Genomic DNA, 23,007 nt, shown 5'->3' on the forward strand with positions numbered 1-23,007 from the left:
CGCTTGTCAACGACGGGCTGCTTCCGGGCCCGAGGGCGGGCGCGCCCCCTAACTGCGAGTCCGTACAAAGCGGTGCTCCCCCAGTGGGAGCGTGTGGACCTGCCCCTCACCTGCCTCAGGTGTGCGCCGCCCACCGCGGCCATACCTGCCCAGGTGTGCGCCGCCCACAGCGGCCCCCGCCCGGAGGCGGAGCCGCGGCAGCGCTCTTCCTTTCCCTGGGCGCGGTCCACAGCGCCGGGGCGCCGGAGCGGGCCAGGCTCGGGGTCGCGAGTGAGTAGGGGCGTCGGCGCGGGCCTCTCCTGGCCTCGGGGCCGCCGCCGGGCCACGAGAGTCTCGCTGGGGAGGGCCAGTCTTCGGGGGAAAAGGGAGAAGCTGTGTCTCTGGGATTGTTTGCTCTTGCGCGTCTTTTAATGCTGTCATCCCACAAGCTGTCAGAAGTTAAAAGGGCTCTCCACAAACGTGGTGTGATGCGGACTCAGCCCCCGTCGATTCGATTCACAGTCAAGCTCTTCTTGTTTACAGTTTTTATGGTTATCGTTCATTTTATACGATGTGTAAATATCTAAAGCTTGAAAAGCCAGGTATTTGTTGCTGTCCTTTCCGTTTCCTGTGTGTAAGTGCAGGTTATTCTGGACCTCTGTCAGAGCCGTCTGGGTTGAGCCTGCCTCTGACTCGGGCAAGAGTCCAGGTGCTGCCCTTGCTCCGCGACCTCCTGAGGCGTAACTGCCAAGCCCTCCAGGCTCACCGGCCCCGCATAAGCCGCGCTTTGCGGGTATCGCTTAGGGTAGACTGACTGCAGCCTGGCTCTGGGGGCCCTGGACCCCGTATCTCTGTGCTGTGATAGCTTTTCCTTGTTTAAAGAAGCAGAAAACTGCTCTGAGTTGGTAGACGACCAGACGATGATGAGATGTGCCCTACTAGCTGGAAATGTGTCATTTTCACTTCCTTTCAATTGGAGTGTTGCCACTGCTGCTGCTGAGGCTGAGTCGGAGAGAATGACACAGACAGGGGACCCCTGCCCACAGACAGTAGGAAGCTGATGGCCCCAGAATGTTCTACCAAAGAGGTGAGGTTTCTAGGTTTTATTTTATATACAGAACATACAGTGTTCTGCGTTTTTGTCCTCATGAAAGTTTTATTGAGATGTGAGAGATGCCTGAGTTAATAATGGGTTAGTCAGAAACTCTGCACACACCCACCTCAGAGAAACAAGTTTCCAGTGGTGCTGTTTAGTTCTTTGTGTGGCCTGCTGTTGAAATACCTCTGCAGTGACCAGCTGGAGGTTAAAGGAAGTTATTACTTCCAGCCTGTTTATCGTGCTTAAACTAAGGAGAATTGGTTACCTGGTTTACAAATGTTCTATTTAAACAAAGTTTCTATAAAACTAGTTAATACGGCGCCTCATCTTTTGAAAGATTAAAAAAAATACTTAAAAGAAATCGTTGCTCATCAAGAGTGATTTGATGCTTTTATTCCATTTAGGAAATTTTCTCAGGGAGTTTCTCTCTGTTTAGAAATTAGGAAGTGGTATTTGGAAAGAAGAGATTGCCGTCAAGTCAAGGGGATGCTGCTGCCGTGTCGCTAAGTGACCGGTGGGCACAGACGTCTTTCTGTAAGTTGCTTTATGAGCAAGTGGTCGTGGTAAGACATCATCCTGTGCAGATGAAGACCTTAGCATATTGAATTTTTATTTTCTTTGGGAGGAATCAGTTTTTCACAGTCAGTGATTGGACTAGAGTGGCATATGTAGTCTTACTCTGAGCCAGGATCACTCTTCAGTTTGAGAAATGGTAAAGCGAGTATAAGTCAAGGGTCTCCTTATGCTGGAAGTTATGGGTCTCGTCAGTCTACACTTCTGTCTCCTGTCCAAAGCCTGCAGTCAGGGGAATGGAAAAGAGGCAAAGGCCACGATAATGTTTGGGGGTTCAAATTATCAGTTTGGTTTGAAGTTTGGACTAGAAGGTTAATGGCCTGACCAGAGGGACCCGTTTTGATTTCTAGAACTGACAGACTTTGTCTCCTTAAGACAAAGGAAGCAGTTAAGCCTGGGCCACGGAAAGATAAGAACTGGTTTAAGAAAAAATGGCCGTAGTTCTCAGGCAGTGGTGTCCATGATGATAATATACTAATAAAGCTAAAGGCAATATTTCAGAGGTTTTTGAAAGATCACATACAAAGTTTCTTTTAGCTAAGATTTATAGCCAAAATAAAAATTTGTAAAAAATTTCCTATAGATAGCCTTCTCGTAATTGAGACTCTGTTGAGGAAAATAATATATTGGATGCTTTTGTCGACAGAAGGAAAGTTTGGAAGCCCTTGAAGTCTTATGATGAGGTGCTGGGAGGGGCCGTGCCTCTTCTGCATTCATTCCAGACCTCTGAAGGGCCAGACAGGAAACTAGTCAGTCTTCTCCCCCAGGTGGCAACTTTCTCTGGGTAGATTCTAATGTCCTGGTTGCCCCCAGTGCCCCCCGCCCTGAGTTTAATACTCTCTGATCAATATGGAAATTATTTCTACATCTTAAGGTCATTTCAAGGTTTTGAGGTTTCAAAAGTAAAAATTTTCTCCTCAGTATTTAAAAAAAGTCCTCTCAATTAAAAAAAAAAAAAAGACTTAGTATGGGAATTTCAAATATTTTAGTTACTTTTTTAAAATTTTAGTTTATCTTTGGCTGCACAGGGCTTTTGTGGCAGGGTGCGGGCCTCTCATTGTGGTGGCTTCTTTTGTTGCGGAGCACTGACTCTAGGCACGTGGGTTCAGTAGTCGTGGCTTATTTGCCCTGCAGCATGTGGGATCTTCCAGGACCAGGGATTGAACCAGTGTCCCTTGCATTGCAAGGCAGATTCTTAACCACTGGACCACAAGGGAAGCCCTATTTTAGCTACTTTTTAAAGGAAATTTCCCTCTATTTTCTTGGCTTGAGGTTTGGCAGCCATCCTTCTCTTGGGAGGAAACTCAAATATTTATACATAATTTGCTTTGCCTTGGAATTCAAGAGACTTAAAACTTTTATGAATGTTCAGATGCAAACCAAGACTTAATAGTGACCTGTATCTTCATAACTTCAGGAATATAATGATACCAACTTTCTGATCAGACCATGCCCCTCTGCCTTATGGTCAGCAGAGGAAAGTGGAAGAGCCACGTGATACTGAGGACTGGAATTGAGGCTTGTTTCCAAATCATTATTGTTACTTGTTGGCTCTGGCAGAGAAATTCACTATACACAACTGTGACTGGGCAATATGCTTTTATTAGAGATTTAACAGGATCTGTGCTATTCAAACCCATTAGCCCGGCTCTTCTGGAGCTCAGCTGGACATGACGCTGTCTGCACCACTGCCAGCTTTGTGACGTCAGTTCTCAGTGACCAGGGCTGTGTCTGGCGCTCAGGCTCAGTGGTCTGCAGGCATCCCAGCTGGACCCGAATTCCCCAGCCCAGTAGCTGCCCTTCCCATGTTTATGAAAGGCTCTGACCTTCCCTAAACAGGATGTTTGCAATAGCAACTCTCAACATGGAATTTGCTTGTTTAACTGGTTTAACTCTGCTTGATTGATAGAGTTCAAAGTAGAAGGTCTTTTGGGGGTAGGATTTATGATCATTTACTAAGCTTTAGTTGCACGTTCCAGAAAATCTGATCCAAACTGGCTTTAGCAGAAGAAGATTTTCCTGGCCCATGTGCCTGAAGAGGGGGCTTCCCAGGTGGTGCTAGTGGTAAAAAATCCGCCTCCAGTGCAGGAAATGCAAGAGACTGCGGGGCTGCTTGTGGCTTCAGCTGTGGCCCAGCTCAGGGCGGAAGGAGAGCCAGCAGAGCCCGGCTTCTCTCTCTAACTCTAGTCAAGAGCTTCCCTGCACAGCTCTGCTCTCAGGCTCTCCCCAGTGGTGAAAAAGTCTTGCAACAAGTCAACACAAGTGCCTGCAAGAGAGTTCTGGCAGCTCCCACACAAGCCCAGCCAGATGCTGGTGTGGATCAGCTTTGGTTACAAAGCTCTGCTGTGGCGCAGGGAAGACACTTGTTCTGATTCAGCAGATGGGTCACCTGTCCTGCTCTGGGTGCTGCAGCAGGGGGAGCAAACAAACTGCTGGTCCCCCCAAAAGACATAGATATTTAGCAGCCAAAGGAACCAATTTCCACTGCAGTTTATTAATGCAAGGCAGTGAGAGAGATTGAGCATCTGTGTGTATGGGTGGGGCTCTGCAGGGCAGTGCTTTGTAAAAGCACTCCTTCTGACCCGTGAGGACTGCAGCTGAGTGGCGGACAGGTGTGTGGATGAGTCTCAAACCACACACTCAAGTGCCAGAAATGTAAGCATTTTATCCTGAGCCCTCCCGCTCAGTCACTTTTCAGAGTGGGTTTTGAGAAGAGGAGTTGGGTCTTTGCCGTCTCTGCCTGGTCAGGTTTGCTTTTGGTCTTCACTTGTCGTTAATTCTGAAGATGACCCTGGTTGCACTCACCAAGTCTGACACTGCAGCTCCCGGGTGGAGCAGCGGGCATTCCCTCAGGCACAGCTGGCTTTCCTGTGCCTTCTGGGCGGAAGTGCTCTCAGTGGGGTGAGCACCACTTCAGCTGGAGCCACACGCAGGTCTCCTCACCTTCAGTTCAGCTTGGTTTTGTCTTCCCTTTCCTATGACAACTTTGAAAGGACTATTTTAGGGACTACACCACTTATACCTTACTACCCCCTTACCCTCCACTCTTTTAAGGTCTGGGAAATGTTACAGATTCTGAGAGGCAGGGAACCTTTGCTCTTATTCAGCACATATTCTTCTAAACCTACTGGATTTTCCAAGTAAATGAATCTTTCCTAGTCCACACAGAGATTTGACATTTAATTCCAAAAAATCACAAATGCTTTATTCATTTAACAAATATTTATTGGGCACTTACTGTATGCACTTATGATGTGTGTTGGAGATACTACACTGAATAAAATAGTCAATGTGCTTAACCTGTGGCACTTACATTGTAGAGAGAGAGATGAGGTTAGAAAGATTAGACAGACAGGGGAGCGATACAGCCTGTGTTGTTGACATTCAGTCGCTAAGGGGTGTCTGACTCTGTGACCTCACGGACTGCAGCACGCCAGGCTCTGCTGTCCTTCGCCATCTCCCAGAGCTTGCTCAAACTCATGTCCATTGGGTCGGTGGTGCCATCCAACCTTCTCATCCTCTGTCACCCCCTTCTCCTCTTGCCCTCAGTCTTGCCTACCGTCAGAGTCTTTTCCAATGAGTCAGCTCTTCACATCAGGTGGCCAAAATATTGAAGCTTCAGCTTCAGCATCAGTCCTTCCAATGAATATTCAGGGTTGATTTCCTTTAGGATTAACTGTTTTAATCTTGCGGTCCAAGAGTCTTCTCCAGCATTACAGTTCGAAAGCATCAGTTCTTTGGCACTCAGCCTTGTTTATGGTCCAGCTCTCACATCTGTACATGACTACTGGGAAAACCATAGCTTTGACTCTATGGACCTTTATTGGCAATGTGATGTCTCTGCTGTTTAACACACTGTCTAGGTTTGTCATAACGTTTCTTCACTAGTGGATCAGATGGTAAAGAATTTGCCTGCATTACAGGAGATCCAGGTTTGATCTCTTGGTGGGGGAGATCTGCTGGAGAAGGGAATGACTACCCTCTTCAGTATTCTTGCCTGGAGAATTCTATGGACATAGGATTCTGGCAGGCTACCTTGTCCCTAGGAACACAAAGAATCAGACAACACTGAGCAGCTAACCCTCTCACTTTAACTTTTCTTCCAATTAGCAAGTGTCTTTTAATTTTACTGTCCACAGTGATTTTGGAGCCCAAGAAAATAAAAGTCTGTCATTGTTTCCATTTTTTCCCCATCTATTTGCCATGAATTGATGGGACAGATGCCATGAACTTAGTTTTTTGAATGTTGAGTTTTAAGCCAGCTTTTTCACTTTCCTCTTTCACACTCATCAAGAGGCTCTTTAGTTCTTCGATTTCTGCCATTAAACCATCATCTGCATATCTGAGGTTGTTGATACTTCTCCCAGCAATCTTGATTCCAGCTTGTGAGGAATCCATCCTGGCATTTTGCATATGAGCTCTGCATATATGTTAAATAAGCAGGGTGACAATATACAGCCTTGATGTACTCCTTTCCCAATTTGGAACTAGTCCATTGTTACTTGTCTGGTTTTAACTGTTGCTTCTTGACCTGCATACAGGTTTCTCAGGTGACAGGTAAGGTGTATTCCCATCTCTTTAAGAATTTCCACAGTTTGTTGTGATCCACTCAGTCAAGGACTTGAGCCTAATAAATGGACAAGTAGTTTTCTTTTTGGAATTCCCTTTCTTTTTCTGTGAGCCAACGGATGTTGGCAATTTGATCTCTGGTTTCTCTGCCTTTTCTAAATCCAAATTATACATCTGGAAGTTCTCTGTTCATGTACTGTTGAAGCCAGCTTGAAAGATTTTGAGCATAATCTTGCTAGCATGTGAAATGAGTGCAATTGTACTGTAATTTGAACATTCTTTGGCATTGCCTTTCTTTGGGATTGGAAACTGATGTTTTCCAGTCCTGTGACTACTGCTGAGTTTTCCAGATTTGCTGGCATATTGAGTGTAGCACTTTACTAGCATCATCTTTTAGGATTTGAAATAGATCAGTTGGAATTCCATCACTTCCAATACCTTTGTATGTAGTAATGCTTCCTAAGTCCCACTTGAGTTAGCCCTCCAGGATGTCTGGCTGTAGGTCAGTGATCACACCATCATGGTTATCCAGGTCATTAAGACCATTTTGTACACTTTTTTGTGTATTCTTGCTACCTCTTCTTAATATCTTCTGCTTCTGTTAGGTCCTTGCCATTTCTGTCCTTTATTGTGCCCATCTTTGCATAAAATGTTCCCTTCATATCTCCTTCTGAAGAGATATCTAGATCTTCCCCATTCTACTGTTTTCCTCTGTTTCTTTCCATTGTTCACTTAAGAAGGTTTTATTATCTGTCCTTGCTTTTCTCTGGAACTCTGCATTCAGTTGGGTACATCTTTCCTTTTCTCCTTTGCCTTTCACTTCTCTTCTTTTCTCAGCTGTCTGTAAGGCCTCCTCAGACAACCAGTTTGCCTTCTTGCATTTTTTTTTCACTTGGGGATGGTTTTGGTCACCAACTCCTGTACAGTGTTATAAGCCTTCATCCATAGTTCTCACTCTCGCATGTCCAACTCACATCCATATGTGACTACTAGATGTGACTAGATGGACCTTTGTTGGCAAAGTGATGTCTCTGCTTTTTAATATGCTGTCTAGGTTGGTCATAGCTTTTCTTCTAAGGAGCAAGTGTCTTTTAATTTCATGGCTGCAATCACCATCTGCAGTGATTTTAGTGAGTGAAGTGAAGTCGCTCAGTCGTGTCCGAATCTTTGCGACCCCATGGACTGTAGCCTACCAGGTTCCTCCATCCATGGGATTTTCCAGGCAAGAATACTGGAGTGGGTTGCCACTTCCTTCTCCAGGAGATCTTCCCAACCCAGGGGTTAAACCCGGGTCTCCCACATGTAGGCACACACTTCACCATCTCAGCCACCAGGGAAGCTCTGCAGAGATTCTGGAGCCCCCAGAAGTAACGTCTCTCACTGTCTCCCCATCTATTTACCATGAAGTGATGGGACTGGGTGCCATGATCTTAGTTTTTTGAATGTTGAATTTTAAGCCAACTTTTTCACCCTCCTCTTTCACTTTCATCAAGAGGCTCTTCGGTTCCTTTTCACTTTCTGCCATAACGGTGGTGTCATCTGTGTATCTGAGGTTATTGATATTTCTCCCGGCAATCTTGATTACAGATTGTGCTTCATCCAGTCTGGCATTTCACATGATGTACTCTGCATATAAGTTAAATAAGCAGGGAGACAGTATACAGCCTTGATATACTACTTTCCTGACTTGGAACCAGTCTGTTGTTCCATGTCCAGTTCTAACTGTTGCTTCTTGACCTGCATACAGATTTCTCAGGAGGCAGGTAAGGTGGTCTGGTATTCCCGTCTCTTGAAGAGTTTTCCAGTTTGTTTTGATCTACACAGTCAAAGGCTTTGGTGTAATCAATAAAGCAGAAGTAGATACTTTTCTGTAACTCTTGCTTTTTCAATGATCCCACAGATGTTGGCAATTTGATCTCTGGTTCCTCTGCCTTTTCTAAACCAACTTGAACATCTGGAAGTTCACAGTTCATGTACTGTTGAAGCCTGGCTTGGAGAATTTTGAGCATTACTAGTGTGTGAGATGAGTTCAATTGTGCAGTAGTTTGGGCATTCTCTGGCATCGCCTTTCTTTGGGATTGGAATGAAAAGTGACACTTCACAGTCCTGAGGCCACTGCTGAGCTTTCCAAGTTTGCTGGCATACTGAGGGCAGCAGTTTCACAGCATCACCTTTTAGGGTTTGAAATAGCTCAGCTGGAATTCCATCACCTCCACTAGCTTTGTTGGCAGTGATGCTTCCTAAGGCCCACCTGACTTTGCATTCTAGGATGTCTGGCTCTAGGTGAGTGATCATACCATCGTGGTTATCTGGATCATGAAGATCTTTTTGTATATTCTGTGTATTCTTGCCACCTCTTCTTATATCTTCTGCTTCTGTTAGGTCCATCCCATTTCTGTCCTTTATTGTGCCCATCTTTGTATGAATTGTTCCCTTTGTTATCTCTGTAATTTTCTTGAAGAGATCTCTAGTCTTTCCCACTTTATTGTTTTCCTCTATTCCTTTGCATTGATCATTGAGGAAGGCTTTCTTATCTCGCCTTGCTATTCCTACTTCAATTGCTATTCCTTCAATTTGAGCCTGCATTTTGCAGTAAGGAGCTGATGATCTGAGCCACAGCCAGCTCCAGGTTTTGTTTTTGCTGGCTATATAGAGCTTCTCCATCTTCAGCTGCAAAGGATATAATCAGTCTAATTTTGGTATTGGCCATCTGGTGATGTCCATGTGTAGAGTCATCTTTTGTGTTGTTGGAAGAGGATGTTTGCTATGACCAGTGCATTCTCTTCTCAGAACTCTGTTAGCTTTTGCCCTACTTCATTTTGTACTCTGAGGCCAACCTTTCCTGTTACTCCAGATATCTCTTGAGTTCCTACTTTTATATTCCAGTTCCCTGTGATGGAGAAAGTGTTAGTCACTCAGTCGTGTCCAACTCTGTGACCCCAGGGACTATAGCCCTCTAGGTCCTCTATCCATAGGATTCTCCAGGCAAGAATACTGGAGTGGGTAACCATTCCCTTCTCCAGGGGATCTTCCCAAGGCAGGGATCGAACCTGGGTTTCCAGCATTGCAAGCAGATTCTCTATCATCTGAGCCATGAGGGAAGCCTATTATGATGAAAAGAACATTTTCTTTCTTTCTTTTTTTTTTTTGGTGTTAGTTCTAGAAGGTCTTGTAAGTCTTCATAGAACCATTCAATTTCATCGTCTTTGGCATTAGTGGTTGGAGTATAGACTTGTATTAGTGTGATGTTTAATGGTTTGTCTTGGAAACGAACCAAGATCATTCTGTTGTTCTTAAGACTGTATCCAAGTACTGCATTTTGGACTCTCTTGTTGACTGTGAGGGCTAGTCCACTTTTCCTAATAGATTCTTGCCCACCGTAGTAGATATAATGGTCTTCTGAAATAAATTTGCCCATTCCCGTCCATTTTAGTTCACTGATTCCTAGAATGTCGATGTTCATGCTTACCATCTCCTGCTTGAGCATGTCCAGTTTACCTTGATTTACCTTGATTTGTTGGACCTGGACCTAACATTCCAGGTTCCTATGCAGTATTGTTCTTTACAGCCCTGGATTATACTTTCACCACCAGACACATCCACAACTGAGTGATGTTTCTGCTTTAGCCCAGCCTATTCATTCTTTATGGAGCTGTTTCTCTGCTCTTCCCTAGTAGTGTATTGGACACTTACTGACCTGGGGGGCTCATCTTCTGGTGTCCTATCTTTTTGCCTTTTCATTGTGTTCATGGGGTTTTCAAGGCAAGAATACTGAAGTGTTTTGCCAGTCTCTTCTCCAGCGGACCACGTTTTGTCAGGCCCTGACTAGCAGGGACGTGCCCTGCAGCCATTCCCCGTAGCCGGACAGCATGCTGGCTCCCTGGTTGTCCCACAGCTGGTCCTCACTGAGCCTGTAAACCTTTACTGGCCACCCAGTGTCGATCAGCTTGCCACCTAGGGGCCTTGGCAGAAGCCATGCTGAAGTACCCGGAAGGGGGCCTGGGGAGGCAGGAGCTGAGGTTGGAGCACACCCGGAGTGCGTGGTTCCTCAGCTTCACCGCTGCCACTGGCTGCCCTGGGGCTGATCTGCCGCCCGCATGCCCCGCAGCCTGCCGAGCTCTGGGTCCTGTCTGTCCTCTCCTCTGGCTCCTCGGCCTTATTATTTATTCAGCCCCAGCAAGCCCAGTCACCCCACATCTGCCCCACACAGATATAGGTTATGGTGCAGGCTAGATATGATGGAGGAACTTTAAGGGATGTTACCAGTGGACTGCTATTATTTGAGATATTACTTAGAGCATTTCTTTAGAGAAATGACCACAGGAGTTCAGGACTGGAAACAGAAACGCCAGAGGAGGCTGTGGAACGGACACCACAGACTGATACTCCCTGGGCCAGGCTGGAGGCGGGAGGAGGGTGAGCTGCAGTCAGATTCTAAGCTGGAGGTTTGTGTTGGGTGCTGTGTACTGGAGGGTGTCAAGGCATGAGAGAAACGTGGGAGTCCCAGCTGGTCTGGGGTCTGAGCGTGAGCCCCCCGATGGATGAAGCCCTCCTGGAAACGGAACTTGGGGAGCAGGCGGCAGAGGGGCCAGGCGTCCCTGTGACGTCTAAATGCGATTAATCTGAGATGCTGACTTGGTTTCAAGGTTCAATTAGTACTTGATACTCTTGAGTCTGGCATTTCGGGAAAGGATTACCAGATATAAATGGTGTTTAAAGTCACAGGCCTAGGGTTGAGTGCGAATAGAAAAGGATGGCACCTTGGGGAGGCTGAGAGGACCGCAGCCTCCACCTCTTGGCTCATTCCTGGAGGCTGTTGACTGAAAGAGATGCACAGCATGAGATCTGAGAGTTCAGCTTGTTTGGTGCAAAACGAGGACCGTAACCGAGCAGTCTCGGAGGTACTGCTGAGGAGCTGCTCTGAAGAGATGGGGCAGGGAGGCCAGCACTTCTGTTTTGCTGAAGGGGGTACCTGCAATCAAGCACACGTTTTGGCAGGAAGTTGCTGCTCGTCACAAGGAAGAGGTGTCTCCATGATTTTAGCGCTCTTCTAGATATGAGAAAAGGCAAGAAATTGGGCTCTTAAAATCTTCTTCTGAAAATAGCTAACTATCTGAAGGCCTGTTCTACCAGTTTTTCCAGAGGACAGAGGTCTTTGTTCCTGACCTCTAGCCCAAACTCCTTTCAGGGTTTGTGGAAGGTCAGCAACTGCAGTGACCTAATCTTTGTCGAGTCAGATGACAAGTGACAGTGTTGAGTTGGCAAGGCAGATGAAGTCAGCATTAGCAACCATGGTGTTGCTGGCCCCCGGGCCTCACCCTCTAGGCATGGGGTCAGGGTGTTCCTCACCCCTCAGCTCACCTGTGTTTTGTGTGGTCCAAGTGGTGAGGCTCTGCCTAGCTGCCCCAGGAAGGGATGACCCGGGGCAGGGGGGTGGGTAGGAGGGCTTCGTGCCAAATCTCAGGCCTGGTCTAAGATTTCAGTTCCTCAAAGGGCTGTCTGCGTGCAATGATTTCAAGTAGAAACAGCTTTTAAAATTGATCTTGAAGAATGAATGGTATTTTAAGAGGTCAGAGGTTGCCATTTTTTTCCTGTAGGGCCAGACAGCCCGTAGATCAGGCTTTGGAAGCCAAGAGGCAAAACTGTGTATTGACACTTAAACAAGAGAGAAAACTATCTTCCACAAATTTTTATTGATAACTGGATTATAATAATAACTGAGCACTTCTTTTGTAATCCAAGTGTACTGATGCGTGAACTGTGATTCTCTTTGTGGGAGAACACTTTCGACTTGAGCTCACTATTTAGTGCCCTTTACCACGACAGGTCACGAGTGTTCAGCTGTCAATGCTGATCTAGGACGGGATTTTACCTATTTCATCTTTGAAAGTGTGTTTTCACCCAAAACGTTCTTTTGATTCAGTTTTTTGCAACCAACCAGTCTCACATCCAGGCCATAGGAGAACAGGTAGCGGCTGGATTTGCCGAGTCCTTGGAGCTCTCGGCTCCACACGCGGCCTTCAGCGTGTGCCCTGGGAGGATCAGCAGAGCTCCTTTAGAGGGGCCGATGCCAAGCTTCCTCAGGAAGAGTCAGGCGGGGTCAGCGAGTGGTAAGAGGGCATCCGGCAGAGCCTCCTGAGCCGTAGGCCCAAGAAAGGCCCCTGGAGAACTCCGCATAGCCCCCTGCACTCAGAAACTGGAGCCCCCACGGGCTCTGAGGGTCCTGCCCCTGCCTCACCCAGATCCCACGCCTGCCTGTACCCCCGGGCACAGCTCCCAGAGGGGCCCCGCCAGTGGAGCAGCCGTCCGCAGCTGAGCCTCGCCTCCTCCAAGGAGGGCTGCATCCTTGCACATGTCCCCCTTCAGAGCAAATGGTTCTCACAGTTAAGGTCCACCTGCTGTCGGACTCCGCCTGCTGCACCTCCTCCAGACGAGTGGGGGAGATTACAGCCGGAGGGGCTGGCATAACTCGGGGGGCGCAGGAGGGGAGCACAGGGAGGACCCCCTGATGTGAGGCTGTTTCCAGGCTCGTGCTAACTAAGCACTCAAAGCACTCGGGGCACCCAGGATCATCTTTTCATCCATTTTAACATGTAATGAGAAGGCAAAAAGCACACCTTTGCTTTCTTTAAGGAGGACTTGCAAATAGTCTATTATAAAAGCTATGTAATCAAAGAGAAAGATATTAACATAGGTATGTTATATCTTAAAAGTGTTTTTACCCATTTGTCTACCTCCCCAAATTAATTGAGTGATTAGAATGTATATAAAACAAGTCAAGTCTAGTTCTAAGTTAGAAAATAAAAATTGCAAATATTTTTCCATATTCTGTAGCAGATGCCATGGAGAGATGATAAGTTTCAGCCACAACAACAAGCCCACAAGTCTCGATTTCTTGCCATGATAAGAGTTATTTCCCCCTCATGCTCCAGGTCATGGGCAGCTCCCAGCAGCCAGTAAAGGAGAGGGAGAGGGTGGGGAAACACGATGCCCTGCCCTGGCGAGAAGTACCGCATGACGCTGTCCGAGCAGCCGCTCCCTAGGATGGCGCTGCGTGTGTGGGTGGGAACTCCTGCCCAGCCAGTGCAACTCACCCAGCAGCCCTCTGCGTGCAGCCCGTTCATTGTGTTAGGAGGAAGGCTGCGTAAGAGAATAGAGGCCTGTCTAGTCGGGTGCAGTGTGCAAACAGGTGCACACTCGTCAGTTTTCCCGTCGTGTCCCAGTGTGCCCTTCTGACTCCTGCCGGCTCAGCTCCTCCCTCCTCCTTGTGATCACTGCAAGTGGGGCTGGCTTTCATCACGTGTTCACTCTGGCTGTGGCTTTCAGAGTCTGTTCACTGTGTCAGTACTGTATTGAAAACTTGGAATTGCCCCCACCATATACGCTTTTTCTTGATCACTGTGGAATATCAAAAACAGTTATATGTCTTTACCCTGCTACTGGTGGCACTAGTGGTAAAGAACCCACCTGCCAATGCAGGAGATGTAAGAAAGGAGGGTTCCATCCCTGGGTCGGGAAGATCCCCTAGAGAAGGAAATGGCAACCCACTTCTGGGTTCTTGCCTGGAGAATCCCATGGACAGAGGAGCCTGGCGGGCTACAGTCCTTAGGGTCACAAAGAGTCGGATATGACTGAAGCAATGTAACACAACATTAATCAAGTCATGACTAACAGCTTCTTCTATAAAATGTACTTTAATGGCCCAAATATCTACATAAATATGTTCATTTGGAATTTTTCTAGGTTATATTTTTCTAAGACCTTTTAAATCCAGATTGTATAACCAAAGCACTGATAATAGGAAATGTTTAAAATGGCACTTGTACATTGACATACTTTTAAATGGGTGTTTTAAGATTCCTTCCCTATTTAAAAATGATGTGCTTCTGAGAATTTTTCTGTGTTCATCTTTGTGCTTCGTATCCAGCACTGAAAGTGGCAGCAGAGTACTGAGAGCATCAGCCTGTCCGCATCTTAGTGCCGTCAGCAAAATGGGGCAGTGTGGTTTTAAATACATGACTGGGGAGACGGAGAGCAACTGTACATGGTTCCTAAAATTAAAATTTAAGAGTTAGCAATAATATACAAGTGCATATAATAATAATTGAATATCTAGTGTGTGGCTACTCACCAAATCCCTGTCCTGTGAATTCTGTGTGTGTTTGTGTGTGTGTCCACAGAGGCACAGAGAAGGGGAGGCTGTCTCTACTCTTGTTTGTGTAAAATGTAAGGATATATTTTTCCCTTTTCTATACCTCTTCATACAAGACATGTTCGTTCTGAGAGGTCACATTTTAAACAAAAGAAAGTGTATGGAGTAATTATTCATAATATACATTTTTTAACAGCTGGGGTCATGCATTTCCACTACTACATTAAATATTTAATTGTACAATATTCAATTTATGCTGAGCAATCTTTGTTATGTAATATTTCATACATACAACATACAAAGGACTATTGAGAATAACAATTTACCTCCATGACTTACTATACATGGCACACGTTTCCAGCAAGCTTCCTATATAAGCCTTCCCCACACCCCACAGCAAGTATCATTATACTTTATATATAAATATTTATATAAACATTTACATAAGTGTGTGATACCCTATATATCTTTATGTAGCTTGCTTTTCCTCCTAATATTCATATTTTGCCATGCTGATACATGTAAACCTAGTTTATTTGGAGTTCTGTATAGAATACAGTTTTAATACTATACCAAACTAGGTATATCCATCCTCCTCTTGAGGGGAATTTGTTTCCTGCTTTGAAGGTGTTTGTTTTTATGTGCTATTCTTACTATTTTGCTATTAAAAGCCTTGCCCCCCGTGAACCTTCTTACACATGTAGTACTGGTTTCCTGGGCTGCATGACAAGCTATGAGGAACTGGTTGACTTACAGCAACAGGCAGGCGTCTCCCACGGGGGAGGCCTCCCGTGGGGAGTCAGCGGCCGCACCTGGAGGGCCCCGCTTCTCCAGAAGGCCCGCCTTCTCCCCAGCTCCCCGGCCAAGTGCTCCAGGCTGGCGGCCGCATGATGCCGCCTCCCCTCCTCTCCAGGTCTCACCCTTTCTGTCTCCTTAAGGACAGTCATCCTGCACTTAGGGACCACCTGGGGAGTCTGGAGTGATTAACTTAGTTACATCTGCAAAGGCCCTTTTGCCAAGTGAGACCCCTTTCACAGGACCTGGTGGACGTGAATTTGGGGCCACCGTCCCGCCCAGCCGCCACTGTCTCCGTGAGCGCATCCAGGCATGGAATTGGTGGGTCACCTCTGCTGTCCTCAGAGAGCTCCCGCAGCAGCTGCCCTTCCTCAGGACCTCACCAGCGGGGCACAGGCTTCCCTCCGTGCCCCTGCATGGCCTGCACATGCGCACTGGCAGGCTTTGTTCATTGCTGTCCACCTAAAGGACGAGAAATGATAATGCGTTATGGTCCGGCTTTGCACATCCCTGGTATCTTAGGAGTTTGAGCCACTTTTCATGTATTTATTGGCCATGGTGGTCTCCTCTTCTGTGGATTAGTTAGTTGAATATTTTGCCTAATTTTCTATAGTAATTTCATATTTTTTGATATTAAAAGATCTTTATATATTCTTGAAGTGGTACATATATACAGTAGAATATTACTCAGCCATAAAAAGGAATGAAATAATGTAAGTTACCACAACGTGGATGGACCTGGAGATTGTCACACTGAGTGAAGTAAGTCAAAGACAAATATCATATGATACCACTTATGTGTGGAATCTAAGAAAAAGGTACAAGTGAATTTATGTATAAAACAGAAATAGAGTTACAGACATAGGAAACAATCTTATGCTTACCACTGCTTAAGGGGTAAGGAGGGATAAGTTGGGAGACTGGGACTGACATATACATATGACTATATATAAAATAGATAATAAGAACCTACTGTATAGCACAGGGAACTCTGATTAATGTGCCTATATGGGAAAAGAATGTTTAAAAAAATGGTAGATAAATATGTAAGTGACTTCTGTACAGAAGAATCTAACAATATTGTAAATCAACTATATTCCAATAAATTTTTTTTTTCTGAGAAAGGAGAAATTGAAGCAAAATGTGCAGAACCAAAGATGGATTTAAAAAGTCTACATGAAGAACTCTAAATTTTAAATGACAAAAGAAAAAATACTAAGGATATGATAGAAATGCAAATTGAAAAATTCAATGATTTGTAATTATAATAAATCAATAACCATAAACTATATCAATCATAATAAATGTAAATACATTTAAGTTTATGTATTAAAAAGTAAAAGATCTTTATATATTATAAGTTCTAAATCTCTGTCATACTTATGACAAATATATTCCAGTCTGTGGTTTATATTTTTATTTTTAAATATATGTTGATATACAACTTTTTACATTTTAATGTAGTTGAATATATCTGTAGTTTCCCTTTATTTTGTGCCTTGGTTATACCATTCCTCCATCCTCAGGTCATTAAGATATTCCCTATTCTTTTTATTCTAAAAGTACAAAGTTATGCTTTTAATATTTAGGCCTTCAGTTACATTGAATTTTTTGTATGATGTGATATTGTAATATTATTTTGTTCCCCTTTGAATGACCCAGAGTTGTCCCAGAACAATTTATTAATCTACTGTGTCATCTCTCATATATTTTTAAATATATGAGTATATATATTTATATGAATACTCCTTTCTTGCTTTTGTTGTGAGTATAGCATTGTTAATTAAGTGCTGTGGTTTATTCAATAAATTGTGTCAAATATGTTTAAAATATTAGGTTCTAACTTCACATCCTATACAAACACAAGTTTGAGGTATGTCAAATATTTAATGTAAAATAAAAGCTCTGAAAGAAAATCTGAAATAATACTTGTAAACTTTGTTCTTCAAATAAGACTTTTAGTCACAATAATAGAAAGATGATAATGGTAGAAAGCCCAGGGAGGTATTGTCACATAAATGAAAATAAATACTGAGAAACTATACATAAAAGTGTAAAAAACAAGAAGCTGAGATGGAAACTTGCGACATGATTAAAATTATAGATAAAGGCGTATAGGACCAGAAAAATAGGCAAAGAGCACCAACAGAAAATATGCAAAACAGAATGTAAACAAGTGAGACCTCGGCTGGTGTGGGATAAACTCAAACATGAGTTTGCTGCCCTGTTCTGACATGCCCACCCGGCCTCTGCGGCTTCCCTGGTGACATTACATGTCTCATGGTAACACTCTGTGGTTCTAAGGTTGGAGAATAATTTTAGAAGGCGACCTGATAATGGAAAAAAGCCTAAAAAAATTTTTTTAAGTCATTAATTCCAACTCCTAAGATTCTCTCAAGATAATTACTAACAGTGGTATCAATAAAAGCTAAAAATGAAATAATCTACTTGTTTAACAATAGGAACCAACTGAAGCACACGCTAAATGCAGACAGCAGTACTGGTGAATATCAGTGGTAGGAGTGTCTTTTTTCCTTCAGTATTTGCATACCTATGCTTTTTCCTTTATTTTTATAATGCACTTATGCCATAATTTTTTTTTTAACTTTTCGTCTCAAAATTCACGGGCCTTTTACGCTATGAATTTGAAAAGTAATTCTCCCAAAATTTCTAGTTCTTTTATGGTTTGACTTTTGGCATTTTGAATCATTGATAGATTTGGAGTTTATGTAATGTGACGCTGAGGATGATTTTTTCCCCCCAAAGGACCACTATTTATTGTGTAAGGCAATTTTTCCACATTTATTTGAGATGCAGTATTCATCACATATTAAATTCACTTATACATTTGGGCCAATTTTTGAATTTTCTATTTTGTAAAGTTGATTTTTCTGTCCATATTTGTATCACTAGGAGGTAAATTATTGAGGCTTTATAATATGTTAGACGGAGCTTTTCACCCTTATTTTTCTTGTTTCACACATTTTCTTCTAGCCTTTCTTGCTTATTTTTCCAAATGAATTTGAGGACTACTTTGTTTTCATTTTTTAAAAAGTAGAAAAACTATCATAAGAAAATTGAAAAGACAAATGACAAAGAGGAAATCAATGTAACTTGTATTCTAGAAAAAAAGGTTAATTCTTTAATATATAAATCAATAAGAAACAGAGAAATACCCTCCCTAAATAGACAGGAAATATTAAAAAAAAAAAGATTTGACAGAAATGGAAGGATACTAATATTACTTATCATAAAAGAACAAATTAAAGTGCACTGAGAGCTTCAAACGAAGACACTGGTATTGGAATCGCCATTTGCGTAACAGCCAGAAACTGGGGGAAAAGTTTCCAGCATCAGTTTTTACACTGAATGACAGCAAGTGGATCTAGGATTCCTGAGGGGAGGGAAAGTTGAGGTGAAGGCCAGGATTTCCGCTTTTCTGCCTGGAAGCTGCAGTGCAGGAGAGAAGCCCACCTCTGCCTGTGTTCCTTACAAACTGTTGCTATTCAGTTGCTAAGTCCTTTTAAGATCCTTTAGATCTCTGTGATTTTAAATTTCTGAGATTTTTGAGAGTTTAAGGTTTCCCAATCTCAGAGTGAATTTAATTTATTAGGAAAATAGAGATGAAATGATCACTGAATAAGGATTTTCAATTTATTTCCTTTGGTAAGATACAGTTTGTTAATGCTTAATTGTGTATGACAAAAATGAAATTACAACAAACTTCTAACTTCTATTTAGTAGATTTTTTTCATTAAAATCACTTTTTTAATCTTTTAGTGAACAACCCTATACCTTCCAATTTGAAATCTGAAGCAAAAAAGGCTGCTAAAATTCTAAGAGAATTCACAGAAATAACTTCCAGAAATGGACCTGATAAGATCATTCCTGGTAGGTGAATAACATAAGTACTTTCCACTTCTACATTTGCTCTGTTTCCCAAATTATCTTCTCAACCCTTGACTGCACACAGGTCCTCAGACCACCTTTCTGCTCTGGGCCTGTCTTCCCCACCGGGCTCTGGGCGGTCACCTCTCCCACCTGCCTTGTAAGACCCCTGCTCCTTCCCCCTTTTGGGGGCGCATTGCTATAAGTATCCCCGTGTCCTTTGCCAGCGCCACTTCCCTCAAACTCACAGGTCCTTGTCCGCAGTTTCTGAGGACGTTGCAAACTCACTAGCTAATCTCATAAATAAATTTTAAATTTGTGTTTTTTCTTTCTAGAAAAGATAGTTATACCTTACAGTGGTTTAAGAAGGCTAATCAATGATTCCCAGTACAACTGCAAATCTGTGTTCCTGGGGTCAGAAACCTCAGTTCCTAAGCTCCCCCAGACCTGCTGAATCAGACTCCGTGATTCTCCTGTAGTCAGGCGGGCCACACCAGACCTGGTCCAGAGGCAAGCCTTTGGGAACCACTATCTGTTCATTACTACTACCAGCTGTTTCTAAAAGGTGTTTCAGAAAATACTTATCTGATGCTAAGAGACTCATATGCAAACTAGCTTGGGCAGGCAAATTTCCCTCTTAGTGCAGGACTTTCATCCTTCATTTAAGAAAGGAGTTTAATTTCTTAAGCTAGATTTTCTGAAGTTGTTTAACAGATCTTTAAATGTTTTTAAAAATTACTAATTTGTTGTTGTTATAATAATAATACTAATTGCTCTTATTTTGGCCTAGCCACTCCTCTCATCTTAAGAAAACGGGGGTTTTTAGAGCATTGATACTTTAAGTGCAGACTGGACAACATTTGAGCATCACCTGGGAGCTTGTTAGAAATGCAGGACCTCAGGCTCTTCTTAGACCTAAGGAATCATAATCTGCATTTTTCACAAGATCTCCAGTGAGGTGCATGCAATTGAAAGTTTGAGAAGCACTGCATAGGACTTGAAGGAAAGTCAACCAGAAAATTTGAGTTTTCTTAGCTCTGTTCTGAAGCAGGAGGTAGAAGACATTTCTTGGTATATATCAGCTACATATCAGGCTAGCCCAACTTAAAGATGAAGTGTATTTCCTACCATAAAAATATCTGGGTATGGATTATTTCTCAAAGATTTTGTCCAGCAGAATTCTGTCTTGCCTTTTCTGCCTCCAGTTAAAGGCCACCCAACTCCTTTTCACTGGCTGTCACTCAGGAAATGAAAATCTGTTTACATAGGAGCCTCAGGAAGAGCTTGCTCCCAGGGTATGCAGACTGTGAGTGGAGGGATGGGGGTGGGAGGCAGGAAGGCCCAGCTGCCAGGGGAGCAAGCCTTGCCTTTCCATGGGATGCGGAGGGAGGAGCATTATGTTTACATTAAAACTGGGGAGCTCTGTTATGAAACAGAAGATGAAGTCTCAAAGCATTTTAAAACAGAATGCCCAGACCTTTAGACCTCCTTGGCTGTGAGTTCACAGTTTTCTGGTGTAAGGGCTCTGAGATGTGAGACTGAATTTAGAGAGTAAATTTGCAATCGATCCATCCTCATTACAAATGAAGAGCTAACTGGACAATTATTTAGTGATTATTGGTAGTTTACTGTCCCTGAACTTGGGTGGGTAAGATATTAAAAATACACCTGACATTTGAAATGTGTTCATTAAAAAAATCTACTTTTGTTCTATTTAATGTTTCTGAACAGAGGCAGTGCTCACTGTAAAAGCACTGAGAACGGCCTGTGAGGTGCTGAGGATGTTCTGCCAGCATGTGCTGTATAAACAGGCTCCCTGACGTGTAATGAAACTGTCCATTATCATTACCTTGTTACACCCGGTAGAACTTGAACTCAGGCCCCCTTAGCAGGTGGCCCTCTGAACAGCATCACTTCTCTCCCTTGCTTCAGCACCAGCAGCTGCAGAGACAGTCTGCATGTCACCCTCCATGTGCCTGTGGTCGAATCATCTCTGAGAGTCTGTTATTAATTTAAATTTTGAAATGGTATGCATAATTGTATTAGAAATTTAGTGTCTCCTAAAAGTCGGACACAACTGAAGCAACTTAGCAGCAGCAGCAGCAGCAAGGATACATACAAAGTCTTTTTTGTGTATTTGAGTACACTATTTGGTTTGACTTCTTCAAAATAAGAAGGGCATGGCAACCCACTCCAGTATTCTAGCCTGGAGAATCCCCATGGACAGAGGAGCCTGGCAGGCTACAGTCCATGGGGTCGCAAAGAGTCGGACACGACTGAGTGACTAAGCACACAAAATGATGATAAATTAAACTACCTTAGAAGTAGTATTGGGATCCAAGAATAATTTCAGTCTTAAGGCTTCCTTTGTTATTTGAAAGATGTACTATTGTGTAAATAAATCCACAGAATAGTGAGGCACTGTGTTTAGTAGGCCCTATGTTAATAACCTTCCTTTTATGGAATGAATTTCCCTGAAATGTGAATAAACCAATATTTTGTAAATGGAATTATATTTTCAGTGCCTTGGTAGTTATGTGTTATTCAAATACTGATCAAATCATTTTATAAAGTTAAAAACCTTTTTTAAGTGGCAAAATCATTAAATTTTTCTGGTTTTGAATCCAGATTTTCATATTATTAGCAGGTGAGCTCAGTGATGTGGCTTCAAGCTCAAACACTGCCACACACTGCATATCAGTCACTGTTTAAGTCTCTCCTTAATACTCTGTAGATCTTAATTTCTTTGAATAAATTTGAAAATTATACATTATGTTCTAAATTAATTGAAATCTCCAAATTATTTGTCCTGCTACTAGACATCAGCATGGTCTCATCCCAGGCTCTCATTTCTTGTGGCCACTGCAGAATTTCTGAGCACCTGTCCTGTCGGGTTAGGGCCACCAACGGCTTCAGGCTCATGTGGGATGGATTTTCCTCAGTTACCTGTGCCACTCAGACCAGGGAGACCCGGGTCCGGGAAGCACAGCTCCATGCCCAGGCCTGACCCGTCCGGGCGCACACTCTCCTCTTTTGCAGCACATGTCATCGCCAAAGCCAAGGGCCTCGCCATCCTTTCTGTGATAAAGGCTGGGTTTCTGGTCACCGCGAGAGGAGGCAGCGGGATCGTGCTGGCGCGCCTTCCAGACGGAAGTAAGTCAGTGACTCTTCACCGGGAGGAGCAGAGAGCGCCTCCCGCTCGTGTTCTGTTTCCATTGGAACATGTTTCCTCGGGAGGGAGGCGGATTTTCTGGTCCCACCGGAACCGCCTCCCTTGGGCCGCTCCCTGGGTGTTCTCTGTGAGTCAGCCAGCCTGGGAGCCTCTCGGAACACCGGAAGGCGTGCCCCCGCCTGTACATATTTTCTCCTCCTTCCGTGGAGCAAATACTAAACGTTGACATTATATTTCTCTTGTCAAATATGTATTCTTATTCATCAGCTTCAGGGTACTACTGTTTTCTTCTGTTTTATGGAAGCTGATGAAGTGAAAGAACATCTGTAAGCTTTTCCCCCATTTTTCCTGTAGGAGACCTTAAAAACTGAAACATTTTAAAGAATATCCATCCCCAGGGCAGAATCATGTCAAGATCAGTATAATTTGGCTTTACTTTCTGGTGTGAAATCTAATACCTGATTTTTCAGACATGACATCAAAATATATTTGCCTTGAATCTCAAGAACCAACATTTACCATATTTGAAATGTGTGTAGGTATGTGTAGGGGCTTCCCTCATAGCTCAGTTGATAAAGAATCTGCCTGCAATGCAGGGGACCAGGGTTCAATTCCTGGGTTGGGAAGATCCCCTGGAGAAGGAAATGGCAACTCCGGTATTCTTGCCTGGAGAATCCCACAGACAGAGAAACCTAGCAGGCTGTAGTCCACGGGGCCGCAGGAATCCGACACGACTTAGCGACTGAAGCCCCACCAGGTGTGTCATAACCGTCTAAAAGC

At 43.8% G+C, this 23,007-nt stretch overlaps 1 protein-coding gene across 7 annotated transcripts in view; it reads left to right on the plus strand.

Moving 5' to 3' along the window:
* Positions 1-141: 141 nt before the first annotated feature.
* Positions 142-23,007, plus strand: part of SH3YL1 (SH3 and SYLF domain containing 1) — a 61,196-nt gene continuing 38,330 nt past the window's right edge. For 2 of the 7 annotated variants that reach the window (XR_006266609.1, XM_043453124.1), the window contains exons 1-3: positions 142-270; positions 18,948-19,058; positions 22,095-22,208. Coding sequence is in view for 3 of the 7 variants with exons in the window: in XM_043453124.1 (XP_043309059.1) it covers position 270; positions 18,948-19,058; positions 22,095-22,208 (226 nt within the window). In the remaining 4 variants the exon portion in view is untranslated. Of the gene's footprint in view, positions 271-870; positions 1,067-9,744; positions 11,287-15,910; positions 15,930-18,947; positions 19,059-22,094; positions 22,209-23,007 lie in introns of those variants that run through there. The other 5 variants (XR_006266607.1, XM_043453125.1, XM_043453123.1 and 2 more) reach the window with 5 other exon arrangements.

This window comes from Cervus canadensis, chromosome 30 (assembly GCF_019320065.1).
Source record: "Cervus canadensis isolate Bull #8, Minnesota chromosome 30, ASM1932006v1, whole genome shotgun sequence".
In the NCBI taxonomy this organism is placed as follows: Eukaryota; Metazoa; Chordata; class Mammalia; order Artiodactyla; family Cervidae; genus Cervus; species Cervus canadensis.